Raw genomic sequence first — 17,802 nt, forward strand, 5'->3', positions numbered from 1 at the left:
TTATTAGAGATAGGGTGAATAAAGGTGTTGCTGCTGTCAATGTGGGTACAAGCTTTGCAATGATGGCATCTGAAAGTGCCTTTTCTTACCGACGGTGTCTGGTGACAGAAGCCATCTTTATTACATAAGAGGCTTTTTATATTCCGTTTATTCTTGTAGAAGAACATGGGTTTGTCTCCTATGATGTTTTTAATCCTCTCATCAGCAGTCAATATAGGCCAATATTTTCTAATGGTGTCACATACTTGTTTATTATCAGTACTATACATCAAAAGACAATTAAGTTGTGAATTACTGTTCTTATGTTCACCAGAGGATGAGTGGTCAATTGTTCAGTGTAGTAAGGATGGCCCTTAAGGCTTCTCATATTCTTAAGGTCAATGGTCAACTTGAGGTCTGACTCTTTATAGCCCCTTGCACATAAATTACGATGCAATTTGTCACATTCTGTGACAAAGTCGGCCTCTGTTGGGCATAAACGTGAGACCCTTGTGGCTTGATTTTCAAAGATATTTTTAAAAATATGTTTGGGATGCATACTCTGGTGATATAGGTAGTGGTTTCTCCAGCTGCCCTTCCTATAGAGGCAGTTCTCTATGCCAGTTTCCGGATGCAGCATCACCTTTAAATCAAGAAACTCAATAACTTCTTTGGGGTAATCAATTTTAAATACAAGAAAATTAGTGGTACTGTTCAGATAATAAGTGAAATAAATCAGTTGACTAGCATCCCCTTTCCATAAAATAAAAATATCATCTACAAAACGTCCATAACAGAGTAGGTATTTATGTCAAGGACTGGAATCACATAATACCTTTCTCCCACTGGGCTAATACTAGATTCAAATAACTGTTAGCACAGGGGGTGCCCATGGCAACCGCCCATATCTGTAGGTAAAACTCCTGCCCATACACAAAGATGTTATTTTCTAGCACCAGCTCCAACAAGGAGCATATGGGGTCCATAGAGATGCCTAGATGTCTGAGGAATCAATGGATAGCTTCAATAACAAATTAATTTGGAATAACCGTAAATAAACTATTGATGTCTATCGTTACCAGTAGTAAGTCTCTCATGTCCTTCAGATCCTTAACCTTATTTCTTAGGTCAGTTAGGAAACTACCTGTGTCCTTCAGCACCATGGTGGCTTGTGGTAGAGCTTTTTTCAACACATTTTCAATGTACATCGAGAGAGGTTCCGTTAATTACCCTCTTCCCGCCACTATGAGCCGTAGCGGGGGATCTATAGGGTCCTTGTGGATCTTAGGAAGCCCACTGATGGCTGGCATGTTAGGGTGGATAAATGATAAAAGACTGATAAATATATAAGCAATTCACTGGGCAGAGCAAGTATGCTCAGTCTTTATGTCTGGGTATGGCGTGCAAAGGACAATGGAATCCCTATGCCTGGTAAGAGTCTTTAGGAGGAAGCAAAAGTACAGTTGTGTACACGTACCATAAATGTAGACATTCAAGTGTATTCACTGTTGCAGTCATTACATTTGGGTTATCTGCTTGCAGATAGCCCTCAGTCGGCCTGATTAACAAAGTCTTGGGTCCTGCTTCAGTTGCTGTCACTTCTTCCATGACGTCAGGTCGTCAGGGGTATAAAACATGCAGCCGACGCCATTACATCAGTTTTTCTTGCCCCAGATGTCAAGTGCCCCCCTAATGGGAAGCAATTAAATATGAAAGTACAATGATATACCTCCAACAATAAAATAAATACACCAAAAAGCTTTTAAGCATAGTAAAGGAAAGTGGAGGTATAACCAAAAGAAGTTAGGGGGCTGGAGGGAGAGTAACCAGGACTGAAACAGTGAATACACTCGAACATCTACATTTATGGTAATTGTACACAACTGTACTATGTTCTTCGTGTTTCACTGTTGCAGTCATTACATTTGGGTAGATTCCCAAAGCTATGGTTGGGAGGAGGAGGAATTTAAATAGCATTAGGACCAGCTATAAATCCCTGCAAGACTGCAGTGGCAAAGCCAGCTCTGTGTTTAGAGAAAATTTGCAAATGATAATGCTTGGTGAAAGTATGTACTGAACTCCAGGTAGCAGCTTCTAGGATGTCCCTGGTAGGGATGCCTCTGAGAAAGGCTGTAGAGGTAGATGCAGCCCTGGTGGAGTGAGGTCCGATCCCCTGGGGGACAGGTTTTCCATGGTGCTTATAGCAGAAATGAATGCAATGGCCTATCCATTTAGAAATGGTTTGCTTTGAAATAGCTTTCCCCTCTGCCCCTGCAGCAAATGCCACCAGCAATTGTTCAGATTTCCTTTGAGGTTTAGTCCTGTCCAAGTAGAATCTAAGTTGTCTGTGCACATCTAAGGAATGCAGTATCCATTCCCCTTTGTTCTGTGGATTGGGAAAGAAGGTTGGCAAATGAATGGACTGATTAAGAGCCACACTGGATACCACCTTGGGCATGAAGGATGGATTGGTTCTGAGGGACACCCTGTCCACATGAAATATAATGAAAGGCTCCACTGCCATAAGGGCCTGTAATTGAGATACCCTTCTAGCTGAAGTGATTGCTGAAAGGAAAGCTGTTTTCCAAGAAAGAAATTTTAAGTCTGCAGTAGCAGCTGGCTCGAAAGGAGGTAGAGTGAGTTTCTCCAAAACAAAATTAAGGTCCCAGGCAGGGGTTGGAGCTTTCCTGAGTGGTCTCAAAATTTTGGCCCCTCTGAGGAACTGCTTGAGCAGTGGATGAGAGAAGAGGGGAGGTTCTGTGTTATAATGAGCTGAAATGGCTGAGGTGTGGATTTTAATGGAGGAAAAAGACAGGCCCTTGTGAAGCATCTCAGTTAAGTATTGTAAAATCTGAGGTAAATTGGGCGCTGCTGTGCTCATCCCTAGAGATTGGTTCAAGGCACAGAATCTTTTCCATTTTTCAGCATAAGATTTTTGAGTACTAGGTCTCCTTGATTCTAAAATGATATCCATCACAGGTTTACTGAGGGATGGTAAAGGAGAGATTAGGTAATTAGACAGGCTGCAAGGTTCAGTGTTAGAAGCTGAGGGTGCAGAATCTGGTTCTCCTGCTGGGACAACAGGAAAGGAGTCTGAGGCAGGTGCCATGGGGATAACCGTGACACACTGTGCAGGAGGGGATACCAGTGTTGGCGTGGCCAGTCTGGAGCAATCAAAATCATCCTTGGTTTGTCCTGTTTGATTTTTAGTAGTACTTTGGAGAGCAGAGGCAGAGGGGGAAGGCATAGACTGATAGGTTTTTCCAGCTGAAGGACAGAGCATCCACTTTCCAGGCTTGTTTGTGGGGAGTCCTTGAGCAACATTTGTGCAACTGGTAGTTCTGGGGAGAGGCAAATAGGTCTATATCTGGGCTCCCCCATTTGCTTGTCAACATGTTGAAAATCCTTGGTTCCAGTTTCCCCTTGTGTGGGTCCATGAGGTTTCTGCTTAGTCCGTCTGCCAGTGTATTTAATTTTCCTGGCAGGAAATGAGCTTGTAGGTGCACTTGGTAGCTCAAGGCTGTGTTCCACAAGCCATGGCTAGTCTGCAGAGGGGGTATGAATGGGTACCCCCCCTGCTTGTTTATGTACCACATAACAATGGTGTTGTCCATCTTTACCATTAATTGTCCTGGAAGAATGTGGTCCTTGAAGACTGTCAGAGCATTCTGTACAGCTAACATTTCTTACAGGTTCATAGGTTGGTACTGGGCTATTTGCCCGAAGGCATATATTAGCCCAGCCACATTGTGCGGTATTCACCGCCCCTTTAGTAGTTCCCTAGACCCTTGTACTAGCAGCTAGTACCCTTGGCCCCTATCTAGTAGTGCTGTTGGTGTGATCCCCGGTGTGAACTTTATGTTACCCATCCACTCATCAAGGTTCCTCTTGAAGAGTGATAGTGAGGGGCTCTGTCTTATGTAGATCGGGACCCTGTTCCATAGAAAGGGAAGTCTCTGCGAAGGGAATCTATCCCTCCAGCATGTTCTATTCATTGTTGTGTTGAGGTTTATATACCTAGAGTGTGTAGCTCGAGTAGATTTGGTTTTGCTAAGATGGAGCATGTTCAACAATTCTGGGTTGGACATGGCTCTGTACGTTAGACAGAGATCGCCTCTGAGAAAGCGGTATGCAACAGAGAACAGTCTTAGCTTTTTCAATCTTGCTGCATAGGGCAACTGTTTGAGGCCAGTAATCCTCTTGGTTAGGTACCTCTGTGGTCTATCCAGCTGCTGGAGATGTCTAGCCAGGTACATTCCAATTGGTGCATTGTACTCAATAATGGGTCTGATGAGGGAAGAGTAGAGGGGCACCACTACATCCTTAGATCTTGATGCAAACACTTTCGTGATCAGATGGGTCACATAGAAGGATTTTCTAACCACTTTGGCAACATGGTTATCAAAGGAAAGCTATCTACTTGGGTCCCTAGATCCCTTATTTCTTCTTCAGATTTCAGGGGATTACCTCCTATGTTGTAGTTTGCGGGTACTCTGTTTTTTCCAAAGGGGATTACTATGCATTTTTTTGCATGTAGCTTGAAACCATGGCTTTGACACCATGCATCAGTCTCATTTAGGCCCTTCTGGAGGATCTCCATGTCAGCCGGAGACTCTATTATAGCACCCAGTTTGCAGTCGTCCGCAAACTTAGTCAGCCACAGCCCTTCTGTGCTTGCCTGTACTTCTGAAGAAGTATATGCCAAACAGGAGGGGCCTCAAGACAGAGCCCTGAGGCACACCACTCATTACTGGTCTGGATTCGGACATAGATCCCGCTACTCTTACTTTATGGGATCTGTCTGAGAGCCAGTTTGCGATCCATCTTGTGACATAAGGGTCCATGCCCAGGCTGGTGAGCTTATCAATAATACCTGAATGGGGAATGGTATCAAATGCTTTAGCAAGGTTAAGGTAAGCCGTGTGTACCTCCTTTCCATTATCTATAGCCTGAGTAACTGTCTCAAAGAAATCCACCAGGTTCAGGAGGCATGATCTGCCCTTGACGAAGCCGAACTGTGTGGGGTCCAGCGACTGGAGGTTCCCAATCTCTCCATTTATGAGTTCCATAATGAGACTGATCAGACTCAATCTTTTTGATAGATATGCAGGTGCATTTGACTTGGGTTCCATTTGCCCTGAATGCACTTCCCTGCCAGGTGAGCCCCCCATGCCTAGTCTGATGCATCTGTTGTTATGGTTTGGGCGGCAGGGGGTGGTGTGAAAGGTAGTCCCTTGTTTTGGTGGCAGGCCTCTGCCTACCAAAGGAACTCTAGGTGTAGGCAAGGTATGATAGGACTCTTTGCTTCTAGATTTTGGGAATGTTGACACCATAGGCTTTTTAGATACCACTGTAGTTTTGTCATATGCAGTCTTGCATATGGAATTAGAAGAATGCAGGAGGCCATGAACCCCAAGGCTTGCAGTATTTGTTTTGCAGATAGCAGGGTTTTTGTGGCCACTTGTTTGAAGTAGGTTGTCAAATGAGTTTGTTTCTCTGGCGTGAGGAAAGTATCTGAGAAGTTGTATTCAAGCTTGCTCCCAGGAATATAATTTGTTGACAGGGTACCAGGTGAGATTTCTTTTCGTTTATGGTGTACCCCAGACAGGTTAGAACTCTTTGTACAAAGGCCAGATGATTCAAAAGTATGTCCTGGCTTTCTGCCTGAATTAGACAATCATCCAGGTATGGGTATATGGGTCTATATTAGATCAGCGAACACTTAAAAAAGCGAACGCTGATTGATTGAACTTATGTAAGTGAAAGCTTAAAATACTGAAGCAACAGAAACCCGAATTTTTTCCTAGGGAAAGAATTCGGTTGTCCGTTTCTGTTGCGTCGGTATTTTCGGTGCTGTGGTGGAAAGTTACGGGTCGGGTTCAGGTAAGTGTGCGATTGTGCAGATGTGAGTGTTAGGGCGCGGGTTAGGTATGTGTGTGATTGTGTGGACGTGAGGGTTAGGGCGGGTTAGGTGAGTTAGGGTTAGGGAGCGGGTGAGGTGAGCATGCGATAGTGATGGAACTTAGGGTTAGGGTTTGGGTTAAGGTAAGTGGATAGTTAGTGGTGTGTGTATAGTTTAGTGTAGAGTTAGGTGTCAGATTTTAGGTGTATGTGTGTGGATTGCTGTTTGTTTGGTGTGCTTGTGCTGTGTGTATGTGTTTTGGAACAGAGATTTTTTTTTCCTAGGAAAAAATCACTGTTCTGACAATTTGAGATTGTAAGCTTTCGCTTACATAAGTTCGATCAATCAACATTCGCTTTTTTAAGCGTTCACTGATCTAATATGGACCCGGGTATATTTGAATATTTCTTTGCCTGCAAAATGCAATAACTGTAGGCACTTTGTGAATACCCTGGGCACAGTAGATAAGCCAAAGGGCAGTGCAGAGAACTGACAGTGTTTGTAGCCTGCTTTGAAGCGAAGGTACCTTCTGCAAGATTCCCTGATTGGGATGTGCAGGTATGCTTCTTTTAAATCTAATGTTGCCAACCAGGTCTCTTTGCCTAGCATAAGAAGTAACTGGTGAAGAGTCAGCATCTTGAATTTTGGAATCTCTAAAAAGGTGTTTAGAGTAGACAGGTCCAGGATAGGATGCCATGAATTGTCTTTTCTGGGTACCAGGAAAAGTCTTGAGTAGAAACCTTGTCCCTTTTCCTCTTCTGGTACCAACTGAATAGCCCCCATGCTTAAGAGAGAAAGTACTTGTTTTTGGACCACTGGTTTGGGAGTAGGTCCGGCCATCTGTTTGGTGTTGGCAATGTGTAGAAGTGAAATCTGTATCCCTGGGACACTATATTTAAAACCCATGTGTCCTGGGTAATGACCTCTCAGTTCTTTGCATGAAGAACAATCTTTCCCCCCAAAGGGGCAGTCAGTTGATAAGTGCTTGGACATTTTAAAAGGAAGTCATTGAGGCAGTTTACCATAGGGGGGAGTCTTATTACTCCCAGACTTGGAATTGGAGGCCCCCCACTGCTTAGTTGTGTGTGTCCCCTGGGACTGAAACCTGGGATTTTTGCTGTGTCTGGGTTTGGCTTGAGAAGACCTGGAAGGGGCTGGGAAGGACCAATTTTTAGAGGGCCAGTGCCTACTAAATCTAGGAGGATGACCTTGTAAGAAATCTTTAACAGTTTGCATAGATTTAGCTTTATCTTCCATCTTTTTAAGAACTTCCTCAGCCTTGTTGCCAAACAGGCGGTCCTGATTTAAGGGAGCATCCAACAATTTAGCTTTAACATGACCAGGCAAAGATTGCTCCTTAAGCCAAGCATGCCTTCTGAGCACAGACCCAGTAACAGCAGCCCTGCAAAAGGCCTCTAATGAATCAAAACCACATTGCAAAGTATGTTTTCCAACCTGTTTAGCAGAATGCATTACATCCTGTAATTCTTTATTTTCAGCACAGTCAGGAATCATCATCATTTTCTGTTTAAGCAATCTAATAACATGTTGCTGATACTTTAACATATGAAACTGGCAGTTTAAAGCCCTAATAGTCAAGGTTGCAGAAGTGTAAACCTTCTTACCCCATCTATCCAGCGCCCTGGAGTCTCTATCAGAAGGCGTAGGATTTTTAGAATTGAAGCCTTAATGCCCTTGGGCCCCTGAGAAATAGTCTCTGGATCTGCAATAGGATTTTTAAAAAGGAACTTGTGTGACTCAGGGACCCTGTAGTATCTGTCAGGTTTTCTGGGAGCAGGAGGCAAGGAATCAAGGGCCAAACTAGATTCCAAAAAAGCATCAACAATGTCTAGTACAGGAGGGATAGCTAAAGGCTTATGCTGAGGCAGGAGTAAGAAATCCCTGAGCCTCTTTTTTAAATCAGAAAAATCCTGGCTTTCCCAGTAGAAATGCTCCCTTAGAGTATTTAAGGTTTCACCAAAAGAAAAATCCTCTGGAGGGGAAGCAGAGGGGATAGAGTCCTCTGCATCAGAATCCTCATAAGTAGAAAAGGGCAAATCCAGATCATCAGAAGAATCAGAAAAAACAGAATCCTGGTCAGAAGATTCATAAACTTCAGTCCTAGGCCTCTTAGAAGGGAGGGGGGTGGCTACCCCTGATTAGAGTTATTAGATCTTCAGCCATTCTTATCATTTGTATTTTAGGCATAGAGGCCTGAGCATGTGGCCTGGGCATCTGTTTTTTAGGCATGGTTCGAGATTTAGGCCTAAGTGAAGCAGGAGGAGTCGGTTTAATATGCAAGTCCGTAGGCCTGAATACATCCTCAGAAGCCGGTGCCTGCACAGCAGCTCCGGACCCATCCAATGTAGAGACATCCGTGGGTTCCATAGTTGAAGCATCTCGCGGCATACTGGACTCCAAATGGGTCTCAGTAGAGGCCTGCGAATCAGAAGTAGCGGATATCAGGGGCTGCGAAAGCACCTCACTGAGTACCGGCGAACTGGCGACTGGCTTAGTTGAAGTGTCGTAGGCAGTTTTGGACCTCGGCAGCCTGTCTCTGTTTTTATCTTTGCATTTTTTTCGGAATTCTGGTAGTCAGATGGCTAACTTGACGACATTTCTGAATAATTAAACCGAGAACCGAAATATTTAGAGGCGAAAATATATAGACGACGGATAGTGCGCTGATTAAATAAAGCACAAAAACAACAGCAAGGTACGTTGTGGTCAGGGCCTAGGCAAGGCATACAGAACGAATTAAAATCTTTATGAGGTATTTGCTTTCCACAAGTAATACAATTATTAAGTTTTACTGACATTGGTAAGGAGCAAGAAAAAGTTTCCCCAATGGTGTACTTAGCTTTAGTTGAAGACTTCAAAATGCTGTCTACCCTCACCTAAAATGATCCGCTGTACTTGACTTCACTGCACATCTTCACATTAAGATCAAAGGAGAAGTCAATTCAGTACTCATGGACCTATCGAATAATTCTGACAGTGATGACCATCACTTCCTACTACAATTTCTAAATAGCTGTAGCCCATTACCAGATTCTGTTCAGTGGACTACTAGGGACATTGAAGGAAGGAGTTAATCTGTTAGGGTGATGAAACTGCTGCCTCGCTTTGAGTTCTTTTTGATGGATCATCTGCTTTGCCTTCACCTGGTTGTACTTTTTGGCAATATTTTAGGTTAGTGTGATGAGGCTAATTGATTTCAGTATGCAGATTATGTCACTTTATTTTACTTAGTATATAATGGTCCGGACATCTCAACACCACTCCAACAAGAGCTTCAGCATGGCCCAAAAATGGTGATGTGAATCTGGTTTACACCTCAATAATGGAAAAAATGACTAAGGCTATGCTGTCCAGGACAAGTACTTCTAACCCCAAAGAATGATAATTAAAATTTGATCTATGTGTCTGTTCGGTAACATTGTGCAACAATCAGAAACTGGGACAGTATTACATTGGCAATAACTTTATGAAGAACTATGCCCATCTTTCAAATACCAGAGCTTTCTTACTCACCCCCTTCTGCTGTATGCATCCCACATTGTATCAAATAGTCACTCTTTACTAACCATTAAAATGGAACAGACCTACAACAAGATGCTAGATTTATACCACATCACAATATGTGGACATATCACCTAGTCTTTCTGCAGAAAAATTCAGAAAACAAGTATTTGACTGTGTCACTTTTAAAAGTTGCACATTGCTCTTTAAATTAATATCTAATTAATAATGAAATAGTACCCACACCCTTCACTCTTCACTTACAATCGAAACCCTATTAGCAGTTTGGGAGCTTTACATTCTCAACTGCTTTCCCTAATCTATGGGATTATCTATGGGTTATCCTCAACTATTTTCTACTATTTCACTATTATAGCTACTATGTCTCCAATTTCCTCATCCTTTTCCTATCTTTATCCTACTTCTGACATCATTCAGGCTTTACCCTATCCTGCGTCAGTTTATGTACTGCACATAATGTAAATGTTGTACATATCTGTACACTTTTGGTGTTCTCCCAACTGTGCTGATATATGAACTACACTGAAGCAGGTAGTTAGACTTGTCTCTGTCTGATCATGTTAATCAGCTATCACTCCATCACTGTATTTACTATATATATGGAGTGTACTGTTTATGTGTGTATGCATACATGAATACAATTTTATACATACACATATATATATATATATATATATATATATATATATATATATACACACACACACACACACACACACATATATATATATATATATATATATATATTTATATATATATATATATATATATATATATATATATATATATATTTTTTTTTTTTTTGGGGGGGTGTAATGAGTTGGTTGAATTAAAAACAAATTCCCTGCGGAGTATGCTGTCAGAAATATTTTATTATTTATTTATTTTGCTTTTGCCAATTGTGTTTAGTCAGAAAACTTTTTCATTAGGTGAGCAAATCGTTGTTAAGTAAGGAAACTATTTTTTGAGCTGTGACTCAGGATCTAAATTGCTTAGACATAGTAAGACCTTATTAAGTTTTATTCTATTGGCTGCCAAAAAAAGCAACTACTAGAAAATGGAAATCAAAATCTATATCAACTGCATTTGAAGCATTGGATATTGTTAAAGGGAAGAAAGAAAGAACAAGAAGTGGGATCTTTATTACACTGAGATATATGGAGTTTGTGGGAATAATACATGCAGAATAATGTTCAGGACAAGCAGTTAGACTTAAGGGAAGGATGAAATGAGTAGTTTATGTAATGCTGGACTGAAAGACAGTTGTTAGAAATAAAGGAAACATATCTAATGTACAACGTGTGAAAATGGAAAAATGTTAATATGTCTTAAGTGATTATTAGTGTAAAAGAACAATAGGATAGAAGCTGAACAACAGAAAAATGACACTGGAGTTCTGAAAAAAACTTGTCACAAATGTGGGAACAATTCAGACCTTATGTGACTAAGCTCACAATAAAGCCCTATAAGACAGCAAAGCAAAAGATTGCTTACGCCACACAAGATAATGGTGGAACAAATGAGAACTCAAGGCTGTGGAAGTTACCATTCTCTTCACACTACACAATATGCTTTTAGAAAATGGGAAAATTACTCCTAGAATGATCCACATTACTTACATACATAAAATTTGTCCTAAATCTTCTGGATTCCACAGCAGTTCTCAACCACATCTAGCCTGTCTTTCTTCCCAGGCCAGGTTTCACAAATGGATGTAATCTAAGCTCATGAAAAAGCATTAAGAACTATATGTACTTTCTTTTTCTTGACTGAATTACTCAGTTTGGTCTCACTATGCACTAATAACCAAGTATGATGCATTAGAAAATTAAACAGAGAAATATGATTAAACTGCAGTATAATGGCAGGACAGATTTTCCCACTCCGGTTTCATGTTAAACAGATCTTTAAATCCAGATACAGTCATTTCTTTGTTTCTGTTCTTTTCTGCTATGAGTTTATCTTTGGTCCATGTCATATGCACTTTCTCTGGATCAGCATCCTTTTCCAGACAGGCAGAGTGGGATGCTGTATTCCTGTCATGAATCAACTGGGCCTAAGAAAAACAAAGAAGAATAAGCTGGTGTCTTGAAAGGCTAGCAAGTTAGAAGATATTATCAGGGATTCAGATTGAATCTGGAATTAATGTAACCAGACTACAAAAACAGAACCAACAGGAAAAATTACACAGTACAATTTAAAAAAAATGGATATAAACTACATTATGTGACTACGTGGCCTTCAAAGTAACATATTACATGCTGTCTGATAAACATTACATGCCGTCTGATAAATATCAAAGGCATTTCAGTGCAGCAAACTAAGGTTATGAGCTATTCGCAAGTATTTCACTCTGAAATTGACTACCTCAATTTCTGGATACTATAAGCATTTGTGATCAAATCACTTAACTAGACAGTGCTTCAGGATTACACCTGAAATGAGGCATCTGTGGCTAATGGGCTTACCTGGCTCCTGGATAACAAGTGAGTAAAATAAAATAAAAATCATTACATTTAAGCATATTAACAAAGGAGGTAACACATTAGTATACAACTTCTTAATGTTGTAATAAAATTAAAAAACTATGGTATGTTTGTATTTGCAGTTCCAGAATGTGCTGCAAACAACTGCAGGCTGTAAACTTAAATTGTTTCTGGTTAACCTCTGCAGAATGAGAAAGCTATAACACTGTCAAAGAATATCATATTGACGAAAATGGAGGACTAATTATCATGAACATCACAATAGCAGCTCTGAGTAAACAACAATATACTAATCATATTACTGCCAAAGCACAATTAAAGCAAGAAGAGTTTTTAAATACCTCAGAATCCCTCCCATTAGCCACTGATATGGCACTTATGGAATACTAGCAGGATCGAAGCAAAGTCAGCAGGATGTCAACCCCTTTATGGCCACAGGCAAATTAAGACAATGCAGTCATCCATACAGTATAGGCAGTGCAAGGCAGAAACAACAGTGTTCTTATTACAGACAAATACACGGTTCATGCAGAAATGAATGGTTTAAAGGCAGTCAATGAGTCTAAAAGTGAGATGCTGGAAGTCGGGGGACATCATAATCACAACTGGGTAGAAGGAGTGGAAGGACAATGAAACCATTACAGTGCCACATTTTAGCATTAAAGTATGAATTACTTTGATACAGGTTTATATCTATACCGGCAAACATCACAACATACATTTAAAACCTACTGTCAATACAATGTTCAACTACAATGGCCTAAAATCTTTCTGATCAATTATAAAGTGTTGAAACATCTTCAAGTTGGTGTTCTTAGTGTATCGAGACAGTACATGTACCTAAACAGTATAAATGATTTTTTTACCGTAGGAAGCCTCCATTATATGTTACTTCCCATGTCAAGTCTTGGCAAATTGGGGGTGTATTTTTAGCTTTAGCTCATTTGATGCACACCACATTTTTGGCAAATTGGGGGTATATTTTTAGCTTTAGCTCATTTGATGCACACCACGTTCTTTCTTTCCTTTTAAAAACTAAAAATGAATAAATAAAACATAATTTTGTTTTAAATAATGAACATCTATATAGAAAAAAGCCCCATACTTAAAACAGGATGGACAAAATGACAAAATTTGATGATGCAAAATGGATAATTCAAAATGACACCAAGATATGTTTTTTTTTTTTTTACAAAAACAATGCAATTTATGAAATAAACATTTAGTAGAGACTGCAGGCTCCCAAATAGTGTCAGAAATCAAAAATATATGAGATATATAATTCTTACAAGGCCTGGGGAAACTACACTATTTTGTAAGAAGGATATGCAGTATATCAAACTGGTTGAAAATCGGACTTTGTGAGTAAAGCAATTCTTTTCCGACATCCAAAATCTATGTTTGGGCTGTAAAATATGTTTCAATGTACAAAAAGAGTAGCTCATGTATTTACATCAACTTACTGTTTTTTTTTTTTTACTTTTTGCTGATATGAATAGCAGTATAATAAAATCAAAATAATCCTTAATGTTAATGATGTCTAAGGATTCAAACAAATTACTCTTACTTTCATTCAGCTAGTTACAAAAAAGGGGCATAACTTCCTAATGTGCAGAAACTGAATTAAACAACTGAATGAAAAAACAGTGAATTCACATTGCCTGTGTCGGTGTGTACAAGGGGCTTATGCATGGACGTTTGGATAGTTTGATATACTGATGCATGTAATCATGCATACATTCACATACTGCATGACAAGGAAAGCAAAGACAGGGCAAGAAAAATGTTATATGGCTTAATTTCAGGCATTGCTGAGGCAGTTATTAAAATCTTTGTAGAAAGCCTTGCGTATGATGAAACAATGTTACCCGTTGTTATGCCTGATCAATTTGCATTACCATTCTGTATCTCTTAAGCTCTACAAGGAGGTATATGCATGTCACAATTAAGCCTGGAATGACATTGGTGCACACATTGCTGTAACAATGTTTTGTTACTTGTAGCATTATAACAACTTCTATTTTCGGTGTAGTGCTGCCACACTACATGAAAAATAAATTGCGTCTTGTGCTGTTCACAGCCACACTAGATTAAAATGCGTGTAATGCTGCTCTCATATTCATTACTCATCAATACTGACCACCTTTAATATGACCATATGTAGAAGGGCCATTACATATGTTTCCAGTGTAAACAAAACTTTGTATACTTTATGCAGGCATGATAAACCTTGGCATGAATTAGACTGACAGTGTTACAAAACTAATACACTGTTATCATGGACTGTTTTTCTGTCAATGGTTTCTAAGTGACTGTCTCACAGTGAGTTTAAAACCACCAAAAGATGCACTTAAATTTTATTTTTCATCTGATGGAGAGCTAAAAGCAGAAACGACTTTCTAGATACTTTGGAATCCTATAACAATTTGAAGGAATTAAAGTAAAGTTTAGACTGTGTCACACATGACTCTAAGTATACTTGCTTACTGATGTACTGTGTCACACATGACTAAGTATACTTGCTTACTGATGTACTGTGTCACACATGACTAAGTATACTTGCTTACTGATGTACTGTGTCACACATGACTAAGTATACTTGCTTACTGATGTAGTGTGTCACACATGACTAAGTATACTTGCTTACGGATGTACTGTGTCACACATGACTCTAAGTATACTTGCTTACTGATGTAGCTAACTGATGCATTCTGTCACAACATGGCATTCTCCTTCTTTCTATTCCAGCATTTTTTCTCTCTATAGTCTTTATACCACTTGTCTGCTGACCATCAAGCCTCTGCTAATGTTGCCAGTTTCTACCCTATAATGGGCAAAAGTAATGGTGCCGCTTTGTTCCCCAGCACTCATTCAATCCCCCAGGTTACAGTCACAGTGACATGGCCATCAAGGAAGCAGCTATGAGGGGAGATTACAAATATAGCTTAACCCACCCCTTTGATAGTGATGAAAGCACTTGTTTCTCTGAAGGGACTATTTACACCCTACTATAGCTGCATTCATATTCTCATAAGTTCTCACATAAGGACTACCTTTAGTGACTTGGGTGGCTATACCTATGTCCCTCTTCATCCTATGGGATGTTTTGGGCATTGCCTTCTTGCATCAGCCACAGAGTGGCAAACCTCAAAGGGTAGAAGTCTCCAAATTCCACCTCCATGGTGAGCATGGTGTTGAGAACCTATGTAAATCCTGTCTCCTTCCCCCCAGCTCTTCCAGAAACCAAGTCACTAACTGAATTCAGGTAATATGGGTTGCACTTGGGGCTCTAGCCTTCTTTACACAGAGCCTTGTTCCTTTCATTCCAGTATGGTAGACTAAATCAAGACAGCAGTCATTATCAAAAGTACATGTCTAGATCATCTATTTTTCTGTGCCAATGTATTTCATCCAACCAAAAAATGGCTTATAATCCTCAATAGTTGAAGAGATGCTGGACATAATGTATTTGACAAACTGTCCACAAACTATCATTTTCAGATTGTTACTCAGCTGTGCAATTACAAATTCTACCTGAATTATCAAATTATATATTTACTTTCCTCTTGCTAAGTTCATTGCTGCTTTTCATTATTCCACCAGAATCTTCCTATGAAGACATTTATTATCAGGTAATAATGTTATTTAATCCTTGGATATTTCCTTTTGCTAAAGATGTTGTCTTCTACAGCTCTTAGAATCTCAGTCATGAAGACAGATTGCAAGTTCAAAGTCATGCTACACTGGGTGTTAGTGAACTGCTCATAAAAGCACGTCTGTAACTAATTTTAAAATCTCATTTCTCTTCTACAGTTTTCCTTTGGAAAAGAGTTTATTTTATATATATATATATATATATATATATATATATATATATTTATGTCTATATCTATCTATATATATATATATATATATATATATATATTATATCTATATATATATATATATATATATATATGTATATATATATATTTATATATAAAATCACACAGACACAGCATTTTTTACCTGCATAGTCCTTATTCAGATTTGCTGAGTTACTTTAGTTTTTATATTCTCCAATATAGCCCCAAACAGCACTATTGGTTATGACCAATCAGTCAATCAATCAATAAATAAATCAGTAACTGAATGCATTCATTTTTTTTATGTTGGCTTGCATGCATGTACAAGAGCAGCACGTTGTTTCACTTGGAGCGTTTCTGTTGAGCAGTATGCAAATGAATAAAACCTCAAAGACATTTTCCGAAATAGATGGGCATAACTTGAAACAGATCATTATGACACCAAGTTGTGGTGTTAGTGCAATACAGTTACAAAGTATTTACCATTAATATTGAGAGAAGAGAGTCTTACAGTATGAAACAATTGCTTTTTCTTCCTAACACTCTCTGTCCTGTCTATTTGCTACAATGCCAAAGGTTGCTTACCAGAATAATTGTAAAATACTGCTCCCTTTCTTCGCCATCATTATACAGTACAAAGCAAAATATCACAGCTCCACCTGGAATTATGCATTACCCATCTCTGTATGCATTATATATAATGAGTAAAGCAGTGCAACTTTCATTGTCTACTATAAAAGAACAAGAAAGGAAATAAACTAACAGCATGACTCAGTTTTATTGTGATACATTTAATAAGCTTCAACATGCTGATTTATGCAACTAGGTGTAAGTAATGATGACTGTTGGCTTAACATAACACTGTTGTTTTCCCATTACACAGAGTACCACTCTTTGTTTGATGCCTGCCATCACAAAATGCAAAGCAACATGTTTTTCCATTACTTAATGCACCAAACTTGTGTTCCTGTTACAAGTAGTAAATGCATTTAATAAAATATGCAATCTACGCTTTTCACATCTGTGACATTTCCCAAATCACCAGCTCATCTTTAAGCTTCCTATGCACCACACTAAGAGTTCTTACCCCATGCTGTCCAAATACCATGTGTTCTCATATTTTCCCACCTCCAGTCACTTATATATACCACCTCCAAGAGTCATCATGGCTACAAACATAAACTCAAAGGTCTACAAAGTCTGCACCCAGACATGGTAATGTTCTAGTTACTGTAACTCCATGGTTAGGCAAAATTACTCTGCCTTTATTAGCACCAAAACAGTAGCAGAAAGTGTAACTGTAGGATCTAAGAATCAATGAGATAAAGTTGCACTGGAACCACAAGTAGGACTCACTAGAATCAAACTCCAGTTTTATTCAACTGCTGAATAAAACAGAAATTTGTTTCTACTGATCCCTGACTATGGTCCCAGTGTAAATGTCTTCTTTGCAGGGGTACAAGCCCTCTTGTACTTCCCCACCTCTTGCTAATTAGATATTCTAACTCTGAGATCATCTTCATCAACCTCGCACAACTGTCATCCATCTTTATCAAATAACTGTCAACAAAACAAAAGTTGACACACACAGATTATATATATATATATATATATATATATATATATATATATATATATATATATATATATATATGTGTGTGTGTGTGTGTGTATATATATATATATATATATATATATATACACACACACACACACATATACATATACATACATACATGCACACGCATTATATACAAGTCAGTCAAGAAGTCTAGAAAGTTAGGGCAGATACAATAATACGAAAAAAAACTACTCTTGACTGCTCTCTCAGTGATGGCTCCTCCTCTTAGTAGACCCTCAACCCAGTGATAAGGAACAAATGCCTTGATTGGCAGGGAGGGGATGATGATCATCAGGCAGCAGGGGCAAAGTCTCACAAAAATATATATATACATATTATATCTATATACGGATTCATTTCTGAATCTCGAACTTCCGAAACATTGAATCTTATATGATCGAAACCATATGATCGATGTTTCAGAAT

General features: G+C 39.2%; 1 protein-coding gene across 2 annotated transcripts in view; it reads right to left on the reverse strand.

Moving 5' to 3' along the window:
• Positions 1-17,802, reverse strand: part of SLC12A7 (solute carrier family 12 member 7) — a 2,260,604-nt gene that overhangs the window by 119,714 nt on the left and 2,123,088 nt on the right. The window contains exon 24 of one of the 2 annotated variants that reach the window (XM_044065144.1): positions 11,311-11,480. In XM_044065144.1, the coding sequence (XP_043921079.1) occupies positions 11,311-11,480 (170 nt within the window). Of the gene's footprint in view, positions 1-11,295; positions 11,481-17,802 lie in introns of both variants that reach the window. The other variant, XM_044065145.1, reaches the window with a different exon arrangement.

The sequence above is a fragment of the Protopterus annectens genome, chromosome 3.part0 (genome assembly GCF_019279795.1).
Source record: "Protopterus annectens isolate FY-2018-M chromosome 3.part0, PAN1.0, whole genome shotgun sequence".
In the NCBI taxonomy this organism is placed as follows: domain Eukaryota; kingdom Metazoa; phylum Chordata; order Ceratodontiformes; family Protopteridae; genus Protopterus; species Protopterus annectens.